This window comes from Capricornis sumatraensis, chromosome 10 (genome assembly GCF_032405125.1).
Source record: "Capricornis sumatraensis isolate serow.1 chromosome 10, serow.2, whole genome shotgun sequence".
Classification (NCBI taxonomy): domain Eukaryota; kingdom Metazoa; phylum Chordata; class Mammalia; order Artiodactyla; family Bovidae; genus Capricornis; species Capricornis sumatraensis.
Window position 1 is genome coordinate 89,938,878 of NC_091078.1, and position 23,042 is coordinate 89,961,919.

Sequence of the window (23,042 nt, forward strand, 5' to 3'; positions counted from 1 at the left end):
ACAGAAAATAAATGTTGGTGATGATGTGGAGAAACTGAAACCCTTGTGCATGATTGGTAGAAGAGGAAAATGGTGAAGCTTCTGTGGAAAGTAGTGTGGTGGTTCCTCAAGAAGAATGAAATAGGATTATCATTTGATTCAGCATACGAAAGGACTGATCCTAAGCTCCAATACTTTGTCCACCTGATGCAAAGAGCTGCTTCATTGGAAAAGATCCTGCTCTGATGCTGGGAAAGATTGAAGGCAGGAGAAGACAGGGGCAACAGAGGATGTGACTGTTGGATGGCATCACGGATCCAATGGACGTGAGTTTGGGCAAACTCCAGGAGATAGTGAAAGACAGGAAAGCCCGAAGGACTGTAGTCCATGGAGACGACTCAGCAACTGAACAACAACAACAATGATCCAACTGTCCGAGTTATGGGTATATATCCAAAAGAATTGAAAGCAGGATCTCAGAGATAGTTGCATATCCATGTTCATGGCAGAGTTATTCACAATAGCTATGATGTGGCAGCAAGACAAGTGTCCATCAATGGATGAATAGATAAACTGGTTTATACGTACAATGGAATATTATTCAGGCTTAAAATGGAAGGAAATTCTGTCACATGCTGCAATGTGGATGAACCTTGAGGGAATTATGCTAAGTAAAGAAGCTGATCACAAAAAGACAAACACTGTATGATTCTACCTTTATGATATACTCAGAATAGTCAAAACCACAGAAATAGAAAGTCAAATGTTAGTTGCCATGGGCTGAGGGAGGGAAATGGGGAGTTGCTGTGTAATGATATAGAGTGTCAGCCTTTTAAGATGGAAAGGGTTCTGAGGATTGTTTGTACATAATGTGAATGTACTTTACTAGGCTATACACTTAAAAATGGTTAAGATGATAAGTTTTCTATTATATATACACTGCTGTAATTTAAAAAAAGGAAAACAGTGTCGCACTAACTTTATATTTCATCTGTGCAGCAACCCCTTGAGGTTTTAGGTTGTAACTATTATCTCATTTTACAAATGAAGAAACCTAGGTGCATAGTTAGAACATATTCTTAAAAGAATCCCATTGTACCTTAAACTATGTAAAAGAGTTGGTAACTACCAGCAGGTGACCCCACTAAGCCTTCGAGATGTTATGGCCCACCTTTGTTCCCTCTCATGAAATAATTTCCTTAGGAAATTTATTTCCTAAGTTCCTTCCATTTAAGAGCCTTCAGCAGTCAGAACTTTGGGAAGAATTCTGTCCTGCCTAAATGTAAGTGCTGCGATTCCATTATTCCTATAAGGCAAAAATAGTACATACACATATAAATTACATATGTTTACATAACTCTTATCCTGAATATTTTAAAGAATATTTTTAGAATGTGATACAGAAAAGTTGCTGGGTTTTGAAGCCTGTTTCATGAGCTTTTGCTCCCCTCTGCTGGAAGGTTTGTGTATATGCTCCTGAGGATCTTTTTGGCAAAAAAAGAAAAGTTGACTTTCGTTTTCATTGGTGGTGGTAGTTTAGTCACTAACTTGTGTCTTGCAACCGCATGGACTGGATCCACCAGGCTCCTCTGTCTGTGGAATTTCCTAGGCAAGAATACTGGAGTGGGTTGCTGTTTCCTTCTCCAGGGGATTGTCCCAACCCAGAGACTGAACCCACGTCTCCTACATTGTAGGCAAATTTTCTGCTAAACCACCACGGAGAAGGAAATGGCAACCCACTGCAGTATTTTTGCCTAGAGAATCCCATGGACGGAGAAGCCTGGCAGGCTACAGTCCATGGGGTCACAGAGTCAGACACAACTGAGTGACTAACACACACACACAAACCACCAGGGAAGCCAGACAAGTGTTAGATTCTGCTCTCCAAACCTAGACTTTCAATCAGGTGTCTCAGTCTACAGGTGTCTGATTCAAAAACTTCTAAATAACACTTAAGCTATTTTTACAGTCAAAACAATATTATGGGGGACTTCCCTGGTGGTGGTCCAGTGGTTAATGCAGGGGGCTCTATTTCGATCTCTGGTTGGGGAACTAAGATTCGTGCTCACATACATGCTCAGTTGTGTCTGACTCTTTGCAACCCTATAGACTGTAGCCTGCCAGGCTCCTCTGTCCCTGGGATTCTCCAGACAAGAATACTGGAATGGGTTGCCATTTCCTTCTGCAGGGGATCTTTCCGACCCAGAGATTAAGCCCCAATCTCCTGCGTCTCCTGCATTGGCAAGCAGATTTTACCACTGTGCCACCTGAGAAGCCCAAAATTGTAAGTATAATTTTTAAATATTTTGAGGTTTTGCAAAGCAAAGCAAAACAGTTTTTTTTTTTTTTGCTTTTTAAATTTTATTTGTAAATTTTACTGGAGTATAATTTATTTACACTGTTATGTTAGTTTCAGATGTATAGCAAAGTGATTCCATTATATATATATATATATATACAAACACATATACACACACACATAAATTCATTCTTTTTTAGATTTCCTCATATAAATTATCACAGAATATTGATTAGAGTCCCCTGTGCTAATACAATAGGTCCTTGTCTTATATATAGCAGTGTGTGTATGTTCATTCCAAGCTCCTAATTTATCCCTGCGCCACATTTCCCTTTTGGTAACCACAAGTTTGTTTTCAGTATCTATAAGTGTGTTTCTGTTTTGTAAATCAGTTCATTTCTATCATGTCTTAAAATTAGATTCCATATGTGAGTGATATCATGTGATGGTTGTCTTTCTGTTTGACTTAGTATGATACTCTCTAGGTTCATCCATGTTGCTGCAAATGGCATTGTTTCATTTATTTTTGTGGCTGAGTAATATTCTGTTGCATATATGCGCACTACATCTTCTTTATTCATTTGTTGGTGGACATTTAAATTGCTTCCATGTCTTGGCTGTTGTAAACAGTGCTGCTGTGGACACTGGGGTGCGTGTATCTTTTCAAATTAGAGCTTGCTCCAGATATATGCCCTGGAGTGAGATTGCTGGATCATATGATAGTTCTGTTTTTAGTTTTTAAATGAATCTCCATACTGTTTTCCATAGTGGCTATACCAATTTAGATCTTCTCTGGTGGCTTAGACGGTAAAGCATCTGCCTACAATGCAGAAGACCTGGGTTCTATCCCTGGGTCGGGAAGATCTCCAGGAGAAGGAAATGGCAACCCACTCCAGTATCCTTGCCTGGAAAATCCCATGGATGGAGGAACCTGGTTACGCTACAGTCCATAGGGTCGCAAAGAGTCGGACACGACTGAGCAACTTCACTCACTCACTCACTCAGTCTACCAATTTATATCTCCCCTAGTTGTGTAGGAGGTTCTCTTTTCTCCACATTCTCTCTGGATTTTATTGTTTGTAGAATTTCCGATGATGGCCATTCTGACCCGTGTGAGGTGATACCTCACTGTGATTTGATTTGCATTTCTCTGATAATTAGTGATGCTGAGCATCTTTTCATGTGCTTTTTTGAACATCTGTGTGTCATCTTTGGAGAAAAGAGTGTTTAGATTTTCTGCTCATTTTTTGATTGAGTTAAAAGTAAATTTTTGAACATTCCTGTACTTTATCCACAGAAAAGCACATTTAGATTCTCAAGGGAATGGGCTAATCACCAAATGGCACAAACCACAAGCAGAATTCCTCTAGAAGGGTAACTGAACACCACATTTTCTTCAATTAGATAAATGTCTGGTGTTATGTTTCTATAATTTATGTAAATTGCAACCATAAACCTACCAATTATCCCATTTAAACTTGGCTGGCTCCCCAAGGAGTTCTTAGGGGAAAACTTATGAGAATTATTGTCTATCTTTTCAGAGCCACCGGGGGGTACTAAATCTCTAGATTGTTTTTTTTTTAAGGTCTACTTTTGCAAATCTCTTCTAACCAGGGATTGTTTTTTAGTGGAAAAATAATGTAAAAACATGATTTGGAGTGTGTTTGGAAATACAGGAAAGAATATTTGAAATAAGGTATTTAGACTCAACCAATAATGTTTAAAGAATTTGGAATATTTTATGTTGATAGGTCACAATTCACCAGGCCTTCTATTTAAGATTCTTTTTTAGAAATACGTTAATATTAGGTAACTTTTGAGAAATCTTTAAAACATAAAACTCAAGAAAAGACAGAGCAAGCGCTCTCATCAATTGTCAATGTCAGTTTACACACTGACATTCTGTAGTAACGGATATAGACATACAGTAGGGTGTAGGTGTCAGTTGCTGCTGTCTTAATTGACTAAGGATACAGCTCAGCTGTTATATTTAAATTATGCTGCTCCAGTGTTTGGGGTTTTTTTTGTTTTTCCTTTTTATTTGGAGGGAAAAAACATTACACAAGTTTAAGCACTGGTGATAGGGCACAGAACTTCGTGCTTCCTAGTGGAACACTATGTCAATTTCCTTTTTTAAAAAAGAATTTTATTGATATAATTCACATAGAACTATTGACTAAATATCGATGATATTTAGTATTATCACAGAGTTATGCAACCATCACCACAATTCATTCTAGAGTATTTTCATTACTCTAAAAAAAGAAAAAAAACTAGCTTTCGCCTCTAAATCCACCCATTCCTCCAGCTCTAGGCAACCACTAATCCACTTTGTCTCCATAGATTTCCATATCCATACATTTCATATAAATAGAGTTATATAATATGTGGCCTTTTGAGACTGGCTTCTTTCGCTTAGCATAGTTTCAAGGTTCATCCATGTTGTAGCAGATATCAGTGCTTTATTTCTCTTCGTGGCTGAATAATATTCCAGTATATGGATAATACTTTTATTTATTTTTAAATAAATTTATTTATTTTAATTGGAGGCTAATTACTTTACAATATTGTATCGGTTTTGCCATACATCAACATGAATCTGCCACGGGTATACACGTGTTCCCCATCCTGAACCCCCCTCCCTCCCCATACCATCCCTCTGGGTCATCCCAGTGCACCAGCCCCAAGCATCCTGTATCCTGCATCGAACCTGGACTGGCAATTCATTTCATATATATTATACATGTTTCAGTGCCATTCTCCCAAATCATCCCAAATTCATCCATTCATCAGTGGACATTGCTAATTAATGTTCTTTTAAAATCAGCTTTTACTATGTGCTTACTAAGAATTCCAGCACCCAGTCCCAACATGTGCATGTGCGCGGGGAGGCTTCCTCATTGCTATTGTTAGTCGCTCTGTCGTGTCCAGCTCTTTGCGACACCATGGATTGCAGCACACCAGGCTTCCCTGTCCTTAATCATCTCTTGGAGCTTGCTCAAACTCATGTCCATTAAATTAGAGAGGTCAGTCAACCATCTCATCCTCTGTCATCCCCTTCTTCTGCCTTCAATCTTTCCCAGCATCAGGGTCTTTTCTAATGAGTCAGCTCTTCACATCAGGTGGCCAAAGGATTGGAGCTTCAGTTTCAGCATAGTCCTTCTAGTGAATATTCAGGATTGATTTCCTTTAGGATTGACTGGTTTGATCCCCTTGAAGTCCAAGGAACTCTCAAGAGTCTTCTCTTGAGAGAAGTTCAGGTAAGGTAAGGTGGTAAGGTGGTCTTATATTCCCATCTCTTTAAGAATTTTCCAGTTTGATCCACACAGAGGTTTTAACGTAGTCAATGAAGCAGAAGTAGATGTTTTTCTGAAATTCTCTTGCTTTTTCTGTGATCCAAAGGAAGTTGGCAACTTGATCTCTGGTTCCTCTGCCTTTTCTAATCCAGCTTGAACATCTGGAAGTTCTCAATTCATGTACTGTTAAAGCCTGGCTTTGAGAATTTTGAGCATTACTTTGCTAGCATGTGAAATGAGTGCAGTTGTGCAGTAGTGTGAACATTGTTTGGCATTGCCCTTCTTAAGGATTGGAATGAATACTGATCTTTTCCAGTCCTGATGCCAGTGTGGCCTCAGGCCAAACTACAGGGAGGAACACAGCCCCACCCATCAGCAGAAAATTGGATTAAAGATTTACTGAGCATGGCCCTGCCCACCAGAGCAAGACCCACTTTTACCCACAGCCAGTCCCTCCCACTAGGGGGCTTCCACAAGCCTCTTATCTTCATCCATCAGAGGGCAGATAGAATGAAAACCACAACCACAGAAAACTAACCAAACTGATCACATGGATCCCAACCTTGTCTAACTCAATGAAACTATGAGCCATGCTGTGTAAGGCCACCCAAGACAGACGGGGCATGGTGGAGAGTTCTGACAAAACATGGACCACTGGAGAAAGGAATGGCAAACCATTTCAGTATTCTTGCCTTGAGAACCCCATGAACAGTATGAAAAGGCAAAAAGACAGAACACTGAAAGATGAACTCCCCAGGTTGGTAGGTGCCAATATGCTACTGGAGATCAGTGGAGAAATAGCTCCAGAAAGAATTAAGAGGCTAAGCCAAAGTAGAAACAACATCCAGGTGTGGATGTATCTGGTTGTGAAAGTAAAGTCCAATGCTGTAAAGAACAATGTTGCATAGGAACCTGGAATGTTAGGTCCATGAATCAAGGTAAATTGAAAGTAGTTGGCAAGAGTGAACACAGACATTTTAGGAATCAGTGAACTAAAATGGATGGGAATGGGCAAATTTAATTCAGATGACCATTATATTTACTACTGTGGGCAAGAATCCCTTAGAGGAAATGGAGTAGCCCTCATAGTCAACAAAAGAGCCCAAAATGCAGTACTTGGGTGCAGTCTCAAAAACAACAGAATGATCTCTGTGTGTTTCTAAGGCAAACCATTCAATATCAAAGTAATCCAAGTCTATGCCCCAAACACTAATGTCAAAGAAGCTCAAGTTAAATGACTCTATGAAGACCTTCTAGAACTACCACCAAAAAAAGATGTCCTTTTCATCATAGGGGACTGGAATAAAAAGTAGGAAGTCAAGAGATATCTGGAGTAACAGGCAGGTTTGGCCTTGGAGAACAAAATGAAGCAGGGCAAAGGTTAACAGAATTTTGCCAAGAGAAGGCTTCCTCATACCAAGCAGCAGTTCTCAGACACCAGCTGGGTGTCCAGTGATTCAGCTCAATTCTGACACTATCAACTCAGAGATAGAATCAGTTTCCACAGTCCCACCACATTATATGGCAGCAGCAAGCTCAGGTTGTTACATGTGCTTCTGACTGAATACAAATCAGAAGTTCCCATGGGTTTCTCTCTGGGTTTGAGTAATTGCTAGAACAGCCCAGAGAACTCAGGGAAATCTATTTACTGATGAGATTACTGATTTATTATGTTGTTGTTTAGTCACTAAGTCGTGTCCTACCCTTCTGCTACCCCATGGAGTGTAGCTTGCCAGGCTCCTCTGTCCACGGGATTTTCCAAGCAAGAGTACTGGAGTGTGTTTTCATTTCCTTCTCCAGGGGATCTTCCCAGCCAGAGATCAAACCTGAGTCTCTTGTGTCTCCTGCAGATTCTTTACCGCTGATTCACTGAGGAAGCCCTAATTTATTTTGAAAGGCTATTTAAAGATTAAAATCTACAGCCAGATGAAGAGATATACAGGGCAAGTTCTGGAACAAAGAAACTTCTGTTCTCTTGGAATTTGGGACTTGACAGGTTAGCATGTAGAAGCAGATCTTTGTCCCCCATGTAGCAGCTCCCCAGCAAAGGGTCAAAAAGCTATCTTTTGAGGTTTTTATGGAGGCTTCTTTACATAGCCATGACTGACTCAATCATTGGCCAGTGGACAATGATTCAACCGCAAGCTCCCCTCCCCTCCCTGAAATCAAGAGGTGGGACTGAAATCAGGAAAACCAGCCAGTCACTTGGGCTGACAAGGAGCCCACACCCTGGGGTGGAATCCAAAGTCACCTTTGTTAACATATACCCAATTGTGATGGAAAGAGATTGTTGTAAATATCAAGATACCCATTCCGCCTGCAGCATTTTGTGGAAGGACAAACATTATAGCAAAAGATCCTCCTATTGCTCTATCAGCCCAGAAATTCTAAGGGTTTTGGGAGCTATGAACCAGGACCTGTGACTGAAGCCAAATATACCTGAGAAATATATCTTGGTCATCTGAATGCCAAATACATACATATTTCTTATAAATCACAGTATCACAGTAGCAAAAGGTCATTTTAACTATATCTTTTATTGCTAGCCTCTTGTATTTTAAAGGAAATTTTTGTTTTTCTTGTTGGCCTTTTATAAATTGGAGAGAAAATGTCCAAAATTACAGTAAGTCTGAGTACCTTTCTTGGATTATGAAGCACCAAATAATAAAGCCGTAACCTGAATCATGTCAAAGGGAATGCAAGCTCTGTGTTCAGTTGTTAGTCCGCCAGGGAGACTAGATGACTGATGACTGATTTGCTTCTGTCTCTCCACAAATCCTCTAGAAATTGTTCAGTGCCAAAAGAAAAAGGAAAAATGAAAAGACTTGTGTTTGTAAGGGAGGTGGCAGGAAGGTTCAATGGCTCAGTGGTAAAGAATCCACCTGCCAATGCAAGAGACTCAGGAGACATGGGTTCGATCCCTGGGTGGGGAATATCCCCTAGAGAAGGGAATGGCAGCCCACTCCAGTATTCTTGCCTGGAAAATTCCATGGACAGAGGAGCCTGGTGGACTATAGTCCATGGGGGTCTCATAGATCCAGATACAACTGAGCACACACATACATCCACACATGTTCCTATTCATTCAGAATAATAGAGGGACCAAACAAGGAATAAAAAATGACACATAGGGGAGTGATGGGAATGTATTATGGTATAACTTTGTAATTTTTATTTCTGTTGAGAGCCTTGATTAACAAACTAGAGCTCCTAGAGGCCTACAAGCAAGTAGAATTTCATTTACTTGCCGGAGACTGGAGTCAGAAGATAGACAAATTCGAGTCCTGCTCTGTCACTTATTGGAGCTATTCCTTCGAGCAAGACAGTTAAGCCACCATTTCTTCCTCTGCCAAACATGGCAATGTTTCTCTGGCAACTGCTGTGAAGATTAAAGAGTTTATAGTCTGGGAAGCACCAGACTATAAACCCAGGGTCGGGATGCATCTGTTTATTTTCAGCTCTATCCCCAGAAGCCCAACCTAGGGCCTGGTAGCAGATAGGGTCCCAAGAAATACTTGTTGAGAGAAAGAATGGTAAAATATCTGTATTATTATTCCTTTTCCTCAAGCTTACAGTCTTCCAAATTGAGTTGTGAGATGTGTTAAACCTTCTGAATTCCTACAACGTTTTTTTGCTCTCCTTTATTATAAAAGCATAAAATCAAAAACACGTTGAATTTTTTTCCACGCATTTCACCACTATTGGCACTTTTGCAATATACCACTTGCTCTTGAGATTTTCTTTTTCTTTTTTGCTTTGTGTAACTCATGTCCTTAGCACCATCCTCTTCTTAGAAAACTTCACCAGCCACCATGTGAAGTTAGTATAACCTTGTCTTTCTTCAGATGGAAACAGCAGTGGTGTAAACGATCTTATACCTGGAACTCTACTGGTCACCTAGCTGATAATACAGGAGAATCACTCCCAATTGTTAAATCCTTTTTATTTCAACAAATCTTGGATTTGGCAAATGATGTTGATCTGTCTTCTCAAATGCAGTAAAAGGCATTGTGAATTTACATAAGGCATTTCAACGGCATTTGATAGACACACCCGAATTTATATTTTGGGAGTCTACATTTGCATATAATGAAGTTTGCTTAAAGCAAGATATACCAGTAAACACTTAATGTGGTAAACCCAAATCAGGTTATGTGAAATAACGATATCCTTGCCAGAAAAGAAAAGATCAGATAGCCACTTTACCTTGGCAGTCAAAACAGATTTCATAAACACCTATTGTGTTCCAAGCACTGTGTTCTAGGCACTGCGCCAGGCTCATTATGGTAAGCAAACCCAGACATTGCTTTTCAGCCCATGGAGCGGATTATACATAGGTTCTAGCGGGGGCGGCGTGGGGGGCGAGAGAGAGAATTCCACAAATGAGGGAGTCATTACAAACTGAGGGAAGTGAAAGGTAAACAGCCTGAAAACAACAAGGTTCTGTGAAAGCACAGCGGGAACCAACCTCAAATGAGAGGAGGGTGATCAAGGAATTTTACACAAGGAAGTGAAGCTGCAGCCAAAAGAAGCTCAGGAGGAGCTCATGAGGATGAGGGAGGAAGAGCACACCACACTGGGGAAGCAGTGTGTGCTGAGCCTGATCACGTGGCCAGGGGAGCCCAGCGAGGGGGCCAGACGGGGGAAGCACCCAGGAGCTTAGGGAACAGGAGTGGAGAGGAAAGTAGAAAAGGGTCAGGATTAGCAGGACTCTCTAAGCCCCAGGAAGAATTCTTATCTTTGTCCCTTGAGTAATGAGAACCTGCAGAAGCGTTTCTGGTTGTCGATGTTGAACTGAAAAACAACATCATACAGTAAAACACACAACTTTCAAATGTAGAGTTCAACAAATATATATATTTATGTACTGCCCTTGTAACTATCACCTAAATCAAGATGTAGACTATTTTCATTGTTTCAAAAATTCTTTCATATCCCCTTTGACTCAGCACCTCCTCACACACCTCCCTGCTACAGACACATAAGGGAACCACTGTTCTGACTTTTATTATCATGGACTATTTTTGTCTTGCCCTTGTACTTCATGCGAATGGAATCATGCAGTATATACTCTTGTGTCTGACTTATTTTCACTTAACATCATGCCTGTGAGATTCATTCATGGTATTACATGTAACAGAAATCTTAGATGGGTTTGACTCAAATGACAAAAGTGGTGATCATTTTGTAATGTATAGAAACAGTGAATCACTATGTTGTACACCTGGAACTAACATAGTGTTGTAGGTCAATTGAAGTATATTCAATTAAAAAAAAAATCTTAGCAATGAAACCAAAACAAACCTTAGTAACAGCTCTTGACTCCTGGGTTTAGTTGAGATGTGTGATTACGAGTCAGCTGTGTAACTGAAGGGCTACTCACATGCGAGCTCATCCCTAAGCTTATTCTTATTTCTAACTGAGGATTCCTTTTGTGCCTTCTCTTCTTTGCATGGATGTCTTTCCTCCCAGACATTAACCATGATGAACTTCAACTCAGTTTGTTGTCAGGGTCTTGTACTTCCTTGGGACACTCCCAGGAAATACTTGCTCAGTGAGTAATATAAGTTCTTGGGGGGAAAGAAAATGACTCCGTGGAAGAATTATTATTTTTGTAGCTCAAGCATAAGGGAAAGAATGGCAATTTCATATGTCTTTAATGCATCTGAATAGGCAGTGGAGTTGTAGGTTTATAGCACTGACCTTATTCATAAAATGAACGAATTGAACTGATTTAATCTCCTTAAGGTTCTATGAGTTGGATTAGTGGTGGTTTTGTTGAATGGCCTTATTTTTCTTGTGGATTAAAAAATTTTTTATTTACTTTTTAATTGAATGATAATTGCTTTATAGAATTTTGTTGGTTGACTGGCCTTTATTATCTTTCCCTGCTGCTGATCAATGGAAGCTTTAAAAAAAAAAAAAAAGGTCTCCTAGCTGTATGCTTGAAGCAGGTACTTGTGAGCATCAGATAGCATCTTTTACCTGGAAAAAAACCATGAAAATGTTTACAAATGTTAAACACTGCTATTACAATCAAATCTTTTTAGTGGCTTTGTTCACTTCAAAGGTATTGTTATTAATGCTTTTGTTTTTATGTGTGAATTCTGTAACTATAAAACTAGTTGATTTGATCAGCATCAGGGAGTTTCTGATTCCTCTGTTCTGAAACATAGGGATCCTTCTAGAATCTGTGTTGGCTTTCTGGATGATTTTTAAGATACTGCTGTTGCACTCTTGGTTGAAATAACAACAGCTTCAGCATGATTTTCTATATATATATTTTTAATGTTTTAATTAAAAATTTATATTGAAATGTTTTTGATTTGCATTGTTATGTTAGTTTCTGGTGTATAGCAAAGTGATTCAGCTATATATATGTGTGTGTATGTGTATATATATATATGTATGTATGTACACACACTTTAGATTTCTTTTCTGTGATACATTATTATAAGATACTGAGTATAGTTCCCTGGCTATACAGTTGATCCTTGTTGGTTATCTGTTTTATACAGTGTGAATATTTAAATCCCGAAGTCCTAATGTATTTCTCCCCCTCTCCCTTCTTTCAAAAATGTATTTTTTTTAGTTAAGTGGTGCAATTTTAAAAGCTGTTGATTTATTTGGCTGCATTGGGCCGGGTCTGTGTTGTAACCTGAGAGATCTTTTAGTTATGGCATTCATCTAATTCCCTGACCAGGGATGGAACCAGGGCCCCTGCGTTGGGAGTGCGGAATCTTAGACACTGGACCACCAGGGAAGTCCCTCCTATTTTTAAAATGAAGAGTTGAACTGGATTTTTTTTGTTTGTTTGTTTTCAATGTAAAATGGCAATTGTGGTCCCTGCATATTTAGTTATATACTACCTGACCATTCTCTAGTTTATTTCTGCAGTGGTGTTTTGTCTGTTACTGAGGGTAGGGGACAATGTAGATTTTATGTCTTTTAACCTTTGGTAGCTCTTGCTTCAGAACCTTATGTATTACTGGTATTACCCTTAACCCCCCAGCCCCATGGACATACTGGGTATCTATTGATATATGCATATGGTTTCCTGGTGGCTCAGATAGTAAAGAATCTGCGTGCAATGTGGGAGACCTGGGTTCAATCCCTGGGTTGGGAAGATCCCTTGGAGAAGGAAATGGCACCCCACTCCAGTACTCTTGCCTAGAAAATCCCGTGGATGGAGGGGCCTGGTGGGCTATAGTCCACGGGGTCTCAAGGAGTCAGATACGACTGAGCAACTTCACATTAATGAATCAACAACAAAATTACCTTTTAGAGATCCTAACACCTGAGTTTCTGATCTCCTGCAGCTTCTACTATCGAGTAAAACCTTTTCTTCCCAACTTCAAGGGTAACTTTTAACTTAAAATAACATAGCATTTTTGTGTCAGCTTGGCCCTAGTATTTTTATCAGTATTTTAAAATGTTTTTACATGAACTATTTACTAAGAGGAATAATTGTTTTATATTATACTCACTTTCCTATGATATACTGAGCTTATTCAAATAGGCTGGGCAAGTCATGAGCAGCTTTTCTTATAAGCTGTGAAACAGATATATTTATCACAGGACATTGGAATCCAATTTTGCTACTGTCCTTAGGAATGCTCTTTAAGTAGCAGCCACCGGCAAGGCCCAGGGTTTTATTATCATTAAACATTTAGTCAGTCAACACCTGGAGTTTGAGCATAGAGATATGGGTCCCAATCCTGATCCTACTGCTTGGAGATGGAGCAAAATGTCAATCCTCATTTCTCCATATATAAAATGCATAAAGATACCTCTAGAGCTGCTGTGAATATTAGATCTTAAGCAGGAAGTGGGAGGGTTGTTCAAGAGGGAGGGGACATACGTATACCTATGGCTGATTTATTTTTATGTACGGCAGAAACCAATAGAATATTGTAAAGTAATTATCCTCCAGTTAAAAGTTTAAAAAAAAAAGCAGGCAAGGGCTAGTACTTTATTTAAATAGACCTGCTTCAGATTCTCACTTTATTAAAATTTGTTGTCTTGCAACATTTTATCTCTTATCTATCTAGTTGATTTACAACTGTAGTAAATGAACTGTAGTTGATTTACAGATTCTTCTCTATAATAGGTTACAAGATATTGAATTCCATGTGCTATACAGTAAATACTTCTTGTTTATCTATTTGATATATATAGTGAAAGTGAAGTCGCTCAGTCGTGTCCGGCTCTTTGTGACCCCATGGACTGTAGCCTACCAGACTCCTCCTTCCCTGGGATTCTCCAGGCAAGAGTACTGGAGTGGGTTGCCATTTCCTTCTCCAGGGGATCTTCCCGACCCAGGGATCGAACCCAGGTCTCCCACATTACAGGCAGACGCTTTAAACCTCTGAGCTGCCAAGTGTGTTTCTATTAATCCCATACTCCTAACTGCAACACTTATTTTAAATCGTGCATAATAGCATCTTCCTAACATCTGTTGTGAGAATTTAATGTACATAGTATACATAAATCGCTAGGTACAGTGCCTAGCATATAGAAAGAATGCAAGAAATAATTTCTGTATTCACCATGGCCCAAATAGTTTCAACCTAACCAGCCAAAGCTATTTAAAAGGTCTTCTAACTTGACTGTCTAGTTGTTTTAAGGTAAAACGATCGCTTGCTGTATATCTTTTAACGTAGCTGCAAATATTTATATTTTTCTTTAATATACACTAGCTATAGGAAAACTGAAACAGCAATGGAAAATCTAAAAGCCGCCAGCCCTTCTCAAGCTCCCCAGAACCAAATCCTGTTAACATTAGGCTGTGAAGTCAAATCAAAGGACCAAGGAATTTACAGCTTGCTGGAGGCGTGCCACCGGTTCTAACCCTTATAGATAAAAATGGGGGGGGGGCGGGGCGGGGGGGGGGAGTAATCTGTTGTAAAAATGTAAGATCCAGTGGGAATAACAGGTCACTGAAGCGGGCCCCCGTGGCTTTCAGGCTCTTATCGCTGCAGTCACTATCATATCACCACTTCAAGCCTTTATATATGCATGCAAATATTTCACAAAGCCGGAATCATCCCACAACCACTGCCTCTATTCGGTTCTGGCCGATGCAAGTCGTGCGCGGAGAAGAGAGGTAATCTTGCCCGGAAAGAGGCGACGCCTGCGTTCCCAGGACTTGGCACAGCACGCCTCCCTCGCCTGCAGCACTGGCCGAACGCGCTCCGGGATCTCGCAGCTCGCCATGAGACCCACCTAACCCGCAGCCGGGAGCGGCGTCGAGGTACTCGTCGGGCGTTGCGGTTGCCCCTTTTGGCGGGCTCCGGCGCTCCGAGACTCCGCCCGCTGGCGCCGTCTATCCGCACCCGCGGAGGCGGGCGCCGCGTCTTCATTGGCGGAGCGCTCCGTGATGGCCCCGCCCCCTCCAGGCCCCGACGCCAGCACGTTGAGTGGCGGGGGCCGGCTGAAGAACTGCCCGAGCGAGGAGCGGCTCCCGGGGCCGGGAGGCACGGTTGGGGCGCCCGCTTTAGGGCCCCCGAGAGGCTGCTGGGCGGGGATAGCGGCCCGCGGCCACGGGGGGAAGGGGGTCGGTGGGCTGAGAGCAGCTTGGCGGCGAGGCCGGCCTGCCGCCCCTTCCCCCCACCCCCGTCGACCTTGTCGGCCGAAGCTTCCCGGAGCTCCTCACGCCGGCGAGATGGCGACTGCTGCGGAGGCGGAGGTCTCTCCGCCGACGGACGCGAACTGGGAAAGTGGCGGCGGCGGAGACGACGAGATGAAGCAGACGCTTCCGGAGCTTGAGTCCTCCCCACAAAATGGCGGCGGCCTCAGCATCGCGGAGCCCGGCGGCGGCGCCGGGCCTGAGGAGACCGCGGCTTCCGAGGCCGCCCCGAGCCTCTGCCACGAGCAGCCTCAGGACTCCTCTGAGGCGGGCGCGGCTGCACTGCCCAAAGGCCCCGAAGAGCCCGAAAGACCCATTAGGAGGAGTTTTCAGATCCCCAGGAAGAGCAGAGAAAAGAAAGGTGGTGCTTCCCCTCTTTCCCAACCCCTCTTTCTCTCTCCCCTCCATCTTTTCATTAGAACCTCTCTGTCTCCTTCCCACACCCATCCGAGACACGTAAACACGCATGCAGCGCCAGCCGCCTCTCCCCTCAGCCTCGGCCGCCCAGCTGCTGCGCTTGGTGCGAGAGGAAAGCGGTGGAATCACGCTCCCTGCTCCCCCTCTCCCCGTGGAAGTTGGAAGTAGCTGTTTCGAAGCTTGTCCGTAAGGCTGCAGCTCCCAGAGAGGAAAGATGGTGCTCGGCGCCCCTCCTTCCCAGCCCCTGAAGGCAGAGAAGCTGATGTGTCCTCCTCTAAAGATGCTTCTGAGACGTCTCAATGTGGAAATAACCCCTGGCCATGGATTCTGGGGCTTTCTCCAAGGCCATTGCATTGCGAGGACCACAAGTGCTTCTCCCTGTGGAAATTCTTCAGCTCTATGTCTACTTGAAATTTGATCGATGTCAGCGTCTTCCCTTGTTTAGAAATCTCCGTTAGATGTGATTCATGCACACTGCCTTTTTCCATCACACTTCATTTCCATGTAGTTTTTTTGTCCCCCGCCCTGCTTTTGAAGCGCTAGATAGGGCTCTTTTTAAATCCAAGCCTTAGTTTGTTTTTTGTTGTATCTGAAAAGATGGGGAAGGTAGGTTCTTGGTGCAGTAATTTCCCTATGAAAAAAACAGAGATCTTTTGCCCAAGAGTCACCGACTTGATTTTGCAAATGAGAGAACTTAAGGAAAAAAATTTTTGAGAGATCCAGTCTGGTTCGTGGAACAAAAATGGGAAGTTACATTAACAACGTATTAACAGCATTACGTTTCTAAAATTTTATGCCATATTGTGACACCTTTCTCATCGAGGAAATTACCATTTTCTGTTTTTAGAATACAATTTTTGACCATCCAGTGATTTGGGGTGCTCTGCCTGGATTTAGTCAATTTAAAGCAGGGTTGTTTTTTTTTTTTTCCTGTTTTAGTGCGTGGTTCCGTTTTTCAGATTTACTTTGAAAAGTAATAGGAATTTTCTTATTTGTAGGAAACGTGTTTTATTTGTAGCTTGAGTCTTGGTAAAGAGAATCTTGAATGAAGCATGTGCTTCCTCTCTGCACGTGCACAACCGCTACATTTGCACAACTGAAATTGATAGCCTTTTGTCAGTAAGATACGGACGAAAAAGTCAAGTTGTTAATTTCTGTTTGGATGAGAACGCCAAGGGAATTCTTGGTGTGAGAAACCAGGCTGAGAAAGATGAAGTTAAGTCCGCTAGCATGAGGACTGTTTCTAGAAATATCTTTTGAGTTAATGTAATAGATGTCAGGGTTCAAGAGGATTCTTTAAGGGTCAGGATCCATCAATTCTTTTGGTTTATTTAGTTAAGATGTATAGTCAATATGAGGAAAATTATATTTCAGCCTAAATTATAAATTGGTAGAGAATAGGTTAAGAGTAGATTTAGATGGGCTCTTGATTGTAACGTTGAAATAGCAGCTTGAACTTTTTCCTTTTTAAATTTTTTTTTAGCTTGATATCAGTGTTGCAGTCCATTTTCTAAAAAGTTTTAACCAAAACATAAGGCACGATGTACCTCATTTTAACTTCTCATAGGACCAGAAAATTGGCCTAAAACCCCTGTTCTGTTTGAAATGTGGGATGGCACTAGGAACTGTTGGCTAGTGTGTGTATGGTTTTTTTTTTTAAATATGTCCAGAGGCTGCTCTAAAATAGATTTCATTGGAACACACTAAAAGATATACTTGAGGAATTAAGAAGTATAAAACCTCATTTTCTCCCCAGAGTCTCATGCTCCCTTGGGGAAAATTGGTATTTTCCATTTTCACTTAGAGGCAGAGGCTGTTACCTTTCTCCTCTCTGGAAGGTTTTGGTAAGGAAAATATAACATAAACTTTTTTCATGTTTAATGAAAATGAATAATTTTTAACTTACGTAAATAGTTTTACACTGAGCAGCAGCTGTTCAAATAGTGCAATAGCAATTTAAATAGAGCTTTTAAAACTTAAATAAGTTTTACCATTGTGGACTTCATCCTGCCCAACATGAAGGGAGTTAATACTTGGTGATGGAATTTCATAGAAAAATTCAACTTTTCACTAAAAAAAACAGCTTTATCAGAAACAGTGCAGCAGGTTCTGCTAGTTTCCCACTTGATCCCCAAATAATACCCTCTTGGAAGACTTGAAAGGTAACACTTATGTATAGAATGTGGCTAGGTGTTCATGCTGGTCATCTGGGTCTTTTATCATGAACATGAGATACCTCTTCTTTTTTAAAAAATTTTTAAAATATTTATTTATCTGTTTGGCTGTGGCAGCTCTTAGTTGTAGCATGTGAACTCTTAGTTGCAGCATGTGAGATCTATTTCCCTGACCAGGAATCGAACCCAGGCCCCCAGCATTGGGAGCCTGTAGTTTTAGCCACTGGACCACCAGGGAAGTCCCTGTATACCTCTTCTTGAACTTTTCTGTATCAAGGATTCTGTTGCATTCGTATTTTAATATGGCAGGACTTTGCTTGTGACTGCTTTTCCAGTAAAAAAGATTAGGACTTGTATTCTTGGTAGCTTAAAGATAAACTTTTGTAAGTAGAACTTGCCTTTTCTCGGTCATCACAGTAGGAGAACATCCAAAATACTGCCATTCTAATTAAGTGATAATAATGCAAACACTTCATAGTGCTTAGTAAGTTGTAGGCGCTGTTCTAAGCAGTTTATATGTGTTAATTAAATCTAAGTAATCCTATGTGGTAAGTGCTATTCCCATTTTACGGATGAGTAAAGTGAACTACTGAGGTAAATAACTTGCCCAAGGTCACACAGCTAGTAAAAGGTGGAGTTGGAGTTTGAACCTAGGCATAAAATACTTATTTCTTTTTCATTATAGAAAAATTATGGGTTTTTTTTTAAATTAACAACTATTAAATTCAGTGATGTTTAGTATGTCTTCATCCTGGGAAATTTTCAGATTGACAAATTATGTTCATTATAAAATTAATACATGTAATCAGTACTGACAGATAAATGATCTGTTGACTAGAGTAAAATTTTACTCTTTGATTATTTGTTAATTCTTTTTACTTACTGGACAGGCTACTCTGTGCACTGTAAGGAGGCACTGTTAACATTTTACCAAATTGTGGAATTGCATTTCCTCAGTGAGTGTTTCACTGTTGCCTTCTTTTACTCTAGAATCTAGTAGTGTAAGTCCTCAAAATCAGTAATTGACATAATTTTTCTGTTCAAAGTTCTTGGGAAGTGACGTAGTGATGATTGACTTTCTGGAAAATGTTTATTGGTTAGTGCTTTATGTAGGGAACAAGATTAGCTGCGCTCATGCGCCTGCATCTCTTGCAGGTGCATCACAAACTAAATGATCTCATGCATTTGTGTCCATACTGGTCTAGTTTAGGAGAATTAATGACCAGTTCTTCTCCCAAATCCCCATCTTTTCCCCCAAAATTTGGAATTATGTTTTTGAAGACTTTGGGATTAAGTGTCTTAAGGAAATTTGCATGATGTTTTTACGTTTTATATGAATGACTTGGTTCCAAGTACCATAGGTTTCCATAGGTAGAAGTAAATCCGAGCCGTAAAGTATAGGCAGAATTCAGTCATCCACATAAAACATTTGATAGGAGCGTACAAATTCTAAGTAATGGAGGTAAACTCTGACATATTCCCCAGTCCAAAAAGGTCAAGTTTCATGTTTCTTACCTCTGGAATTCTAGAATGTTCATTCTTAATTCTACACTTAGTGTGTCAATTGTGATTTAGAGATGAATCATCCATTCGTACAGTATTATGTCTGTAGTAATAGACTGGAGAAAAGTGACTTTTAAAATGTTGTGAGGAACAAATGGATATTCATTGTATTTTAGTCATTAGTAGGCATCAGAGATGGATTCAGAGAGAATTGCAGACCAATGTGATTGCCAGCCTACTCTTATTTCCTTTTCTTCCATGAATTACTGTAAGTTGAAATGAATATTTTATATTTTCCATTGGTATATTTTTGTAATATTGGTCCATCTTATTTTAAAAGTTTAGCTTGTTTTTACACTTAGGTGTGTGTATATATCTATATATATATTTTTTTTACATTCACATAATCTTAATACAAACACAAAGATTGGCATTGATACTAAATAAGTTAATAAAAGTAGTTGAGGAAAAATGTTTCTTTGGCTGAGGAACAAAGCTATTTGATCTTAATTTTATGTCTGTTCAGTTAAATTTAACATTGAATTCTTAGTATGTTTAATATGTTTTGTATGTTGCAAGTAATATAAAATATTCTAGTTCTGATTTGATGGTACAATCAATTTCCTTATTTGACTTCTATATCTCCAAGTACCTTTCTAACTCTTGCTTTGAATCCCATAAAAACACATCTATAAAAGGGACTTCCCTGGTGATTCAGTGCTTAAGACACTGCATCCACTGCAGGGGGCACAGGTTCAATTCCTGGTTGGGAAGTTAAGATCCTGCATGCCATGTGGTGTGGCCAGAAGGGAGGGGAAAAGAAATGATGAAACACATTCATAATCTGTTTTGTCAGTAGAGAAACCTTGTTAATATCAGAAGTCAACTCAGTAACTTATCTTTCTGATAACAGATTTGTTGGAAAGCCTGCATATGAGCAAAATTATGTATTCCTTAATGTCTACAAGAATTATGACTGCTGTTAGTTAACCTTTATAAACCAAAAAAAGGGTGTTAGTTATGGCTTTTGACCCTGTTACATGCATTAAATGGGAAAAATATTAAGAAATAAGATTTTAAAGTAGACAAAAGAGGGTAGAAAGAACATGCTAGATATCAAATTCTTTTTTTCTTATAGCTAATATCCATATAGCTAATACAATTTCTTGATCTAAATAAAGAAATAATTCTGTTTTTCCACCTCTTGGAATGATTGGTTTCACCTTTTATATACCCATTTACATCTTTTCTTTTACTTACAATTCAGGATACAGGTTTGCAGCTAGGGAGACTATTTTGAATTCCACCTACCCTATTCATATATTAACCTTGGGCCAAGTTAAGTGTTAGCTCAGTTTCATTTGTGAAATAGCCATATTGAACTTCATAGGGTGGTTTTGGTGATTAAATGAGATAATGTATATAAAGCCATTAGTACATACTTGAAAAGGAATAATGAGTCGTTAATGGTTAGACTCAAAAATTGTCAGAATCTGGAGAATATTATATGGGATACTGACTTCCTTATGTGAAATGGGTGATTAATATGTAAAATGTTCTGTTTCCCATTTGGGTAGTCATAGATTTATTATTGCCTCAGATGATGATACTATGACATCTGTGTTTTCTTTAAAAGAATTGACAAGGATGTGTTGATCATATACATGCTTCAGTGGTTATTAAGGACAAATAGACCACCAGGGAATGTTCTTTCAGGACATTTTATATTTCTGAACTACCATTACTAGCACATTGACTTGAAATCTTTAAAAATAGTTAACAGAAAAATTTTATTCTCCTAGAAAGTGATAATTGGGAATAAAAATTAGAAATTATAACTCTAGCCTAACTACAAAAGCCAGTTGAGATATTTGAAATACTTAGGATATAAGTATTTTTTGTTAGACCTGAAATCTTGCACCTTTTTCTATTTAAAAAAAAAAAATTCACAAGTGTTTTCACATTGGCAGACTATTTGAGTACATTTGAGGTGACTCTAGGACATTGCTTTGGAATGAAGCAAATGTTAAGTACTTTTAAGAGTGATTTGAGAGTTAATTTCTATATACATTTTTATGGTTTAACTGATATCTTTCGCTTTTGGTTAGATTGATGGTGGAAATAGTGTTGTAATATCTAACTAAAAAAATAATTTTATGTAGATTAGTAAAATATCATAGAAATTTAAAGCCACTTGATACTTCTTTTTGTCACATTTTTAGATACCTGAAGGCACTTGTTAGTTTAGAAACATAATCAATCATGTATAAAATCCATCTTTAAAAATCATGCTTGGGTTATTTTGGATGTGAAAGCCTATAAAAACTCACATGCTGTTTTCCCTCACAAGTTTTTCCAGTTTAATTGGGGATAGACGCAAAGATAAAACATTTTCTTCTACAACATTCTGTAAAACAGATTTGAATTGAGAGGATGGATTTCTTGCCATTTTTTGAGCTTTCATTATGCTTTATAAATCACTGAATTGTTCAATTTGTGAGACCTAATTTACAATGACAACAATGATATTTTGGTAGTTTAGAACATATTTGTATTTAGTATAAGAAATAATCTTGACAAATTTTATTTTCTTTTTTTTTTTAACTCACTTACTCATTCATTCAACTTGGGGCCAGTGCCCCAAGTAAAGGGAATGAACAAGGCAGTTATAGTTCTTTCTCTAATGGAGCTTGCAATGAACAGATTATTGAGTATATCCATCTGCTATAAATTTGATTATAGGACAGTTTTGTATGTAATAGTTCTTTTTGAGTGTTGTCCCCCCCAGCCCCCACTGTTTACTCCTGGTGTCTTTGTTGCATTATTATAAGTAATGTTGATTTTATACCCACCCGTCACTTCTTTAGTGTGTAATTCTGAAGTACTAGGAATCATTTGTTCTGCACACATTCTCTCATTGAAAGCTACTGCTTTTACAGAAACTTTTGTAATATATACATTGTTTGGTAAATGAATGGATATATCCTTTGACATTATGTCCTTTAAGGCTTAATAAGTGAATAGAGAATACAGTAGAAACAGTTACTCTTTAGTACAAGTGGAACACTGTTTCCAGTAGTGGCCTAAAGGTATTTTGATTGACATTTATTGATTCTTTATAAGTAGTGTCTTGAAAGAAATTAAGGTTACAGCATATAACATCTGTGAATAACAATGAAAGTGGTTATTTTGGGTTTTGGGAAAATGTATATATATATGTACACTTGATGTTTGAAGTTTATAAGTCACATTATTTCATCCACAAGGTGGAAATTTGAGGTTATTAGGCTCCTGATTAAAGAACAGATTGAATATTTAAGTATTTTTTAAAGTTAAAAGGAGTGTGTAGTAGTTGGCCAAGTGGGGAGTAAAAACTTAACCATCTTACTTTGCACCAGATGCTGTGCTTAGAGCTTTTCCAAGTGTTGTCTTATATGGGTGTATGGCATTGTAGTGGTTATTAGGATAGCTCGAGTTCTCCTTTTTACTGAAGAAAGTAATGAGCTTACTTGGTTAAGTTGGTTTGCTTGGGGTCTCTCACAAATAAGTGAGAGTAAATACTAGAGCTGATATTTGTGTCCAGGTTTGACTCCAAAGTCCCACATCTTTCCATTTCACCAAGTTTTCATAGTAAATATCCTCCCTCTTGATGTTGGTAATACAAGAAGCTAATGGATGCAACATGTTATGCTAACGTTAGCTTTAAAAACCAGATAGAATAATTTTATTCTATAGACACCTAAATG

General features: G+C 39.3%; 1 protein-coding gene across 6 annotated transcripts in view; it reads left to right on the forward strand.

Annotated features, from left to right (window-relative positions):
- Positions 1 to 15,238: 15,238 nt before the first annotated feature.
- The window catches only part of TASOR (transcription activation suppressor), a 51,731-nt gene continuing 43,927 nt past the window's right edge, over positions 15,239 to 23,042 (forward strand). For all 6 annotated transcript variants that reach the window (XM_068982781.1, XM_068982782.1, XM_068982783.1 and 3 more), the window contains exon 1: positions 15,239 to 15,563. In XM_068982781.1, coding sequence (XP_068838882.1) covers positions 15,239 to 15,563 — 325 coding nt within the window. The remainder of the gene's footprint in view (positions 15,564 to 23,042) is intronic.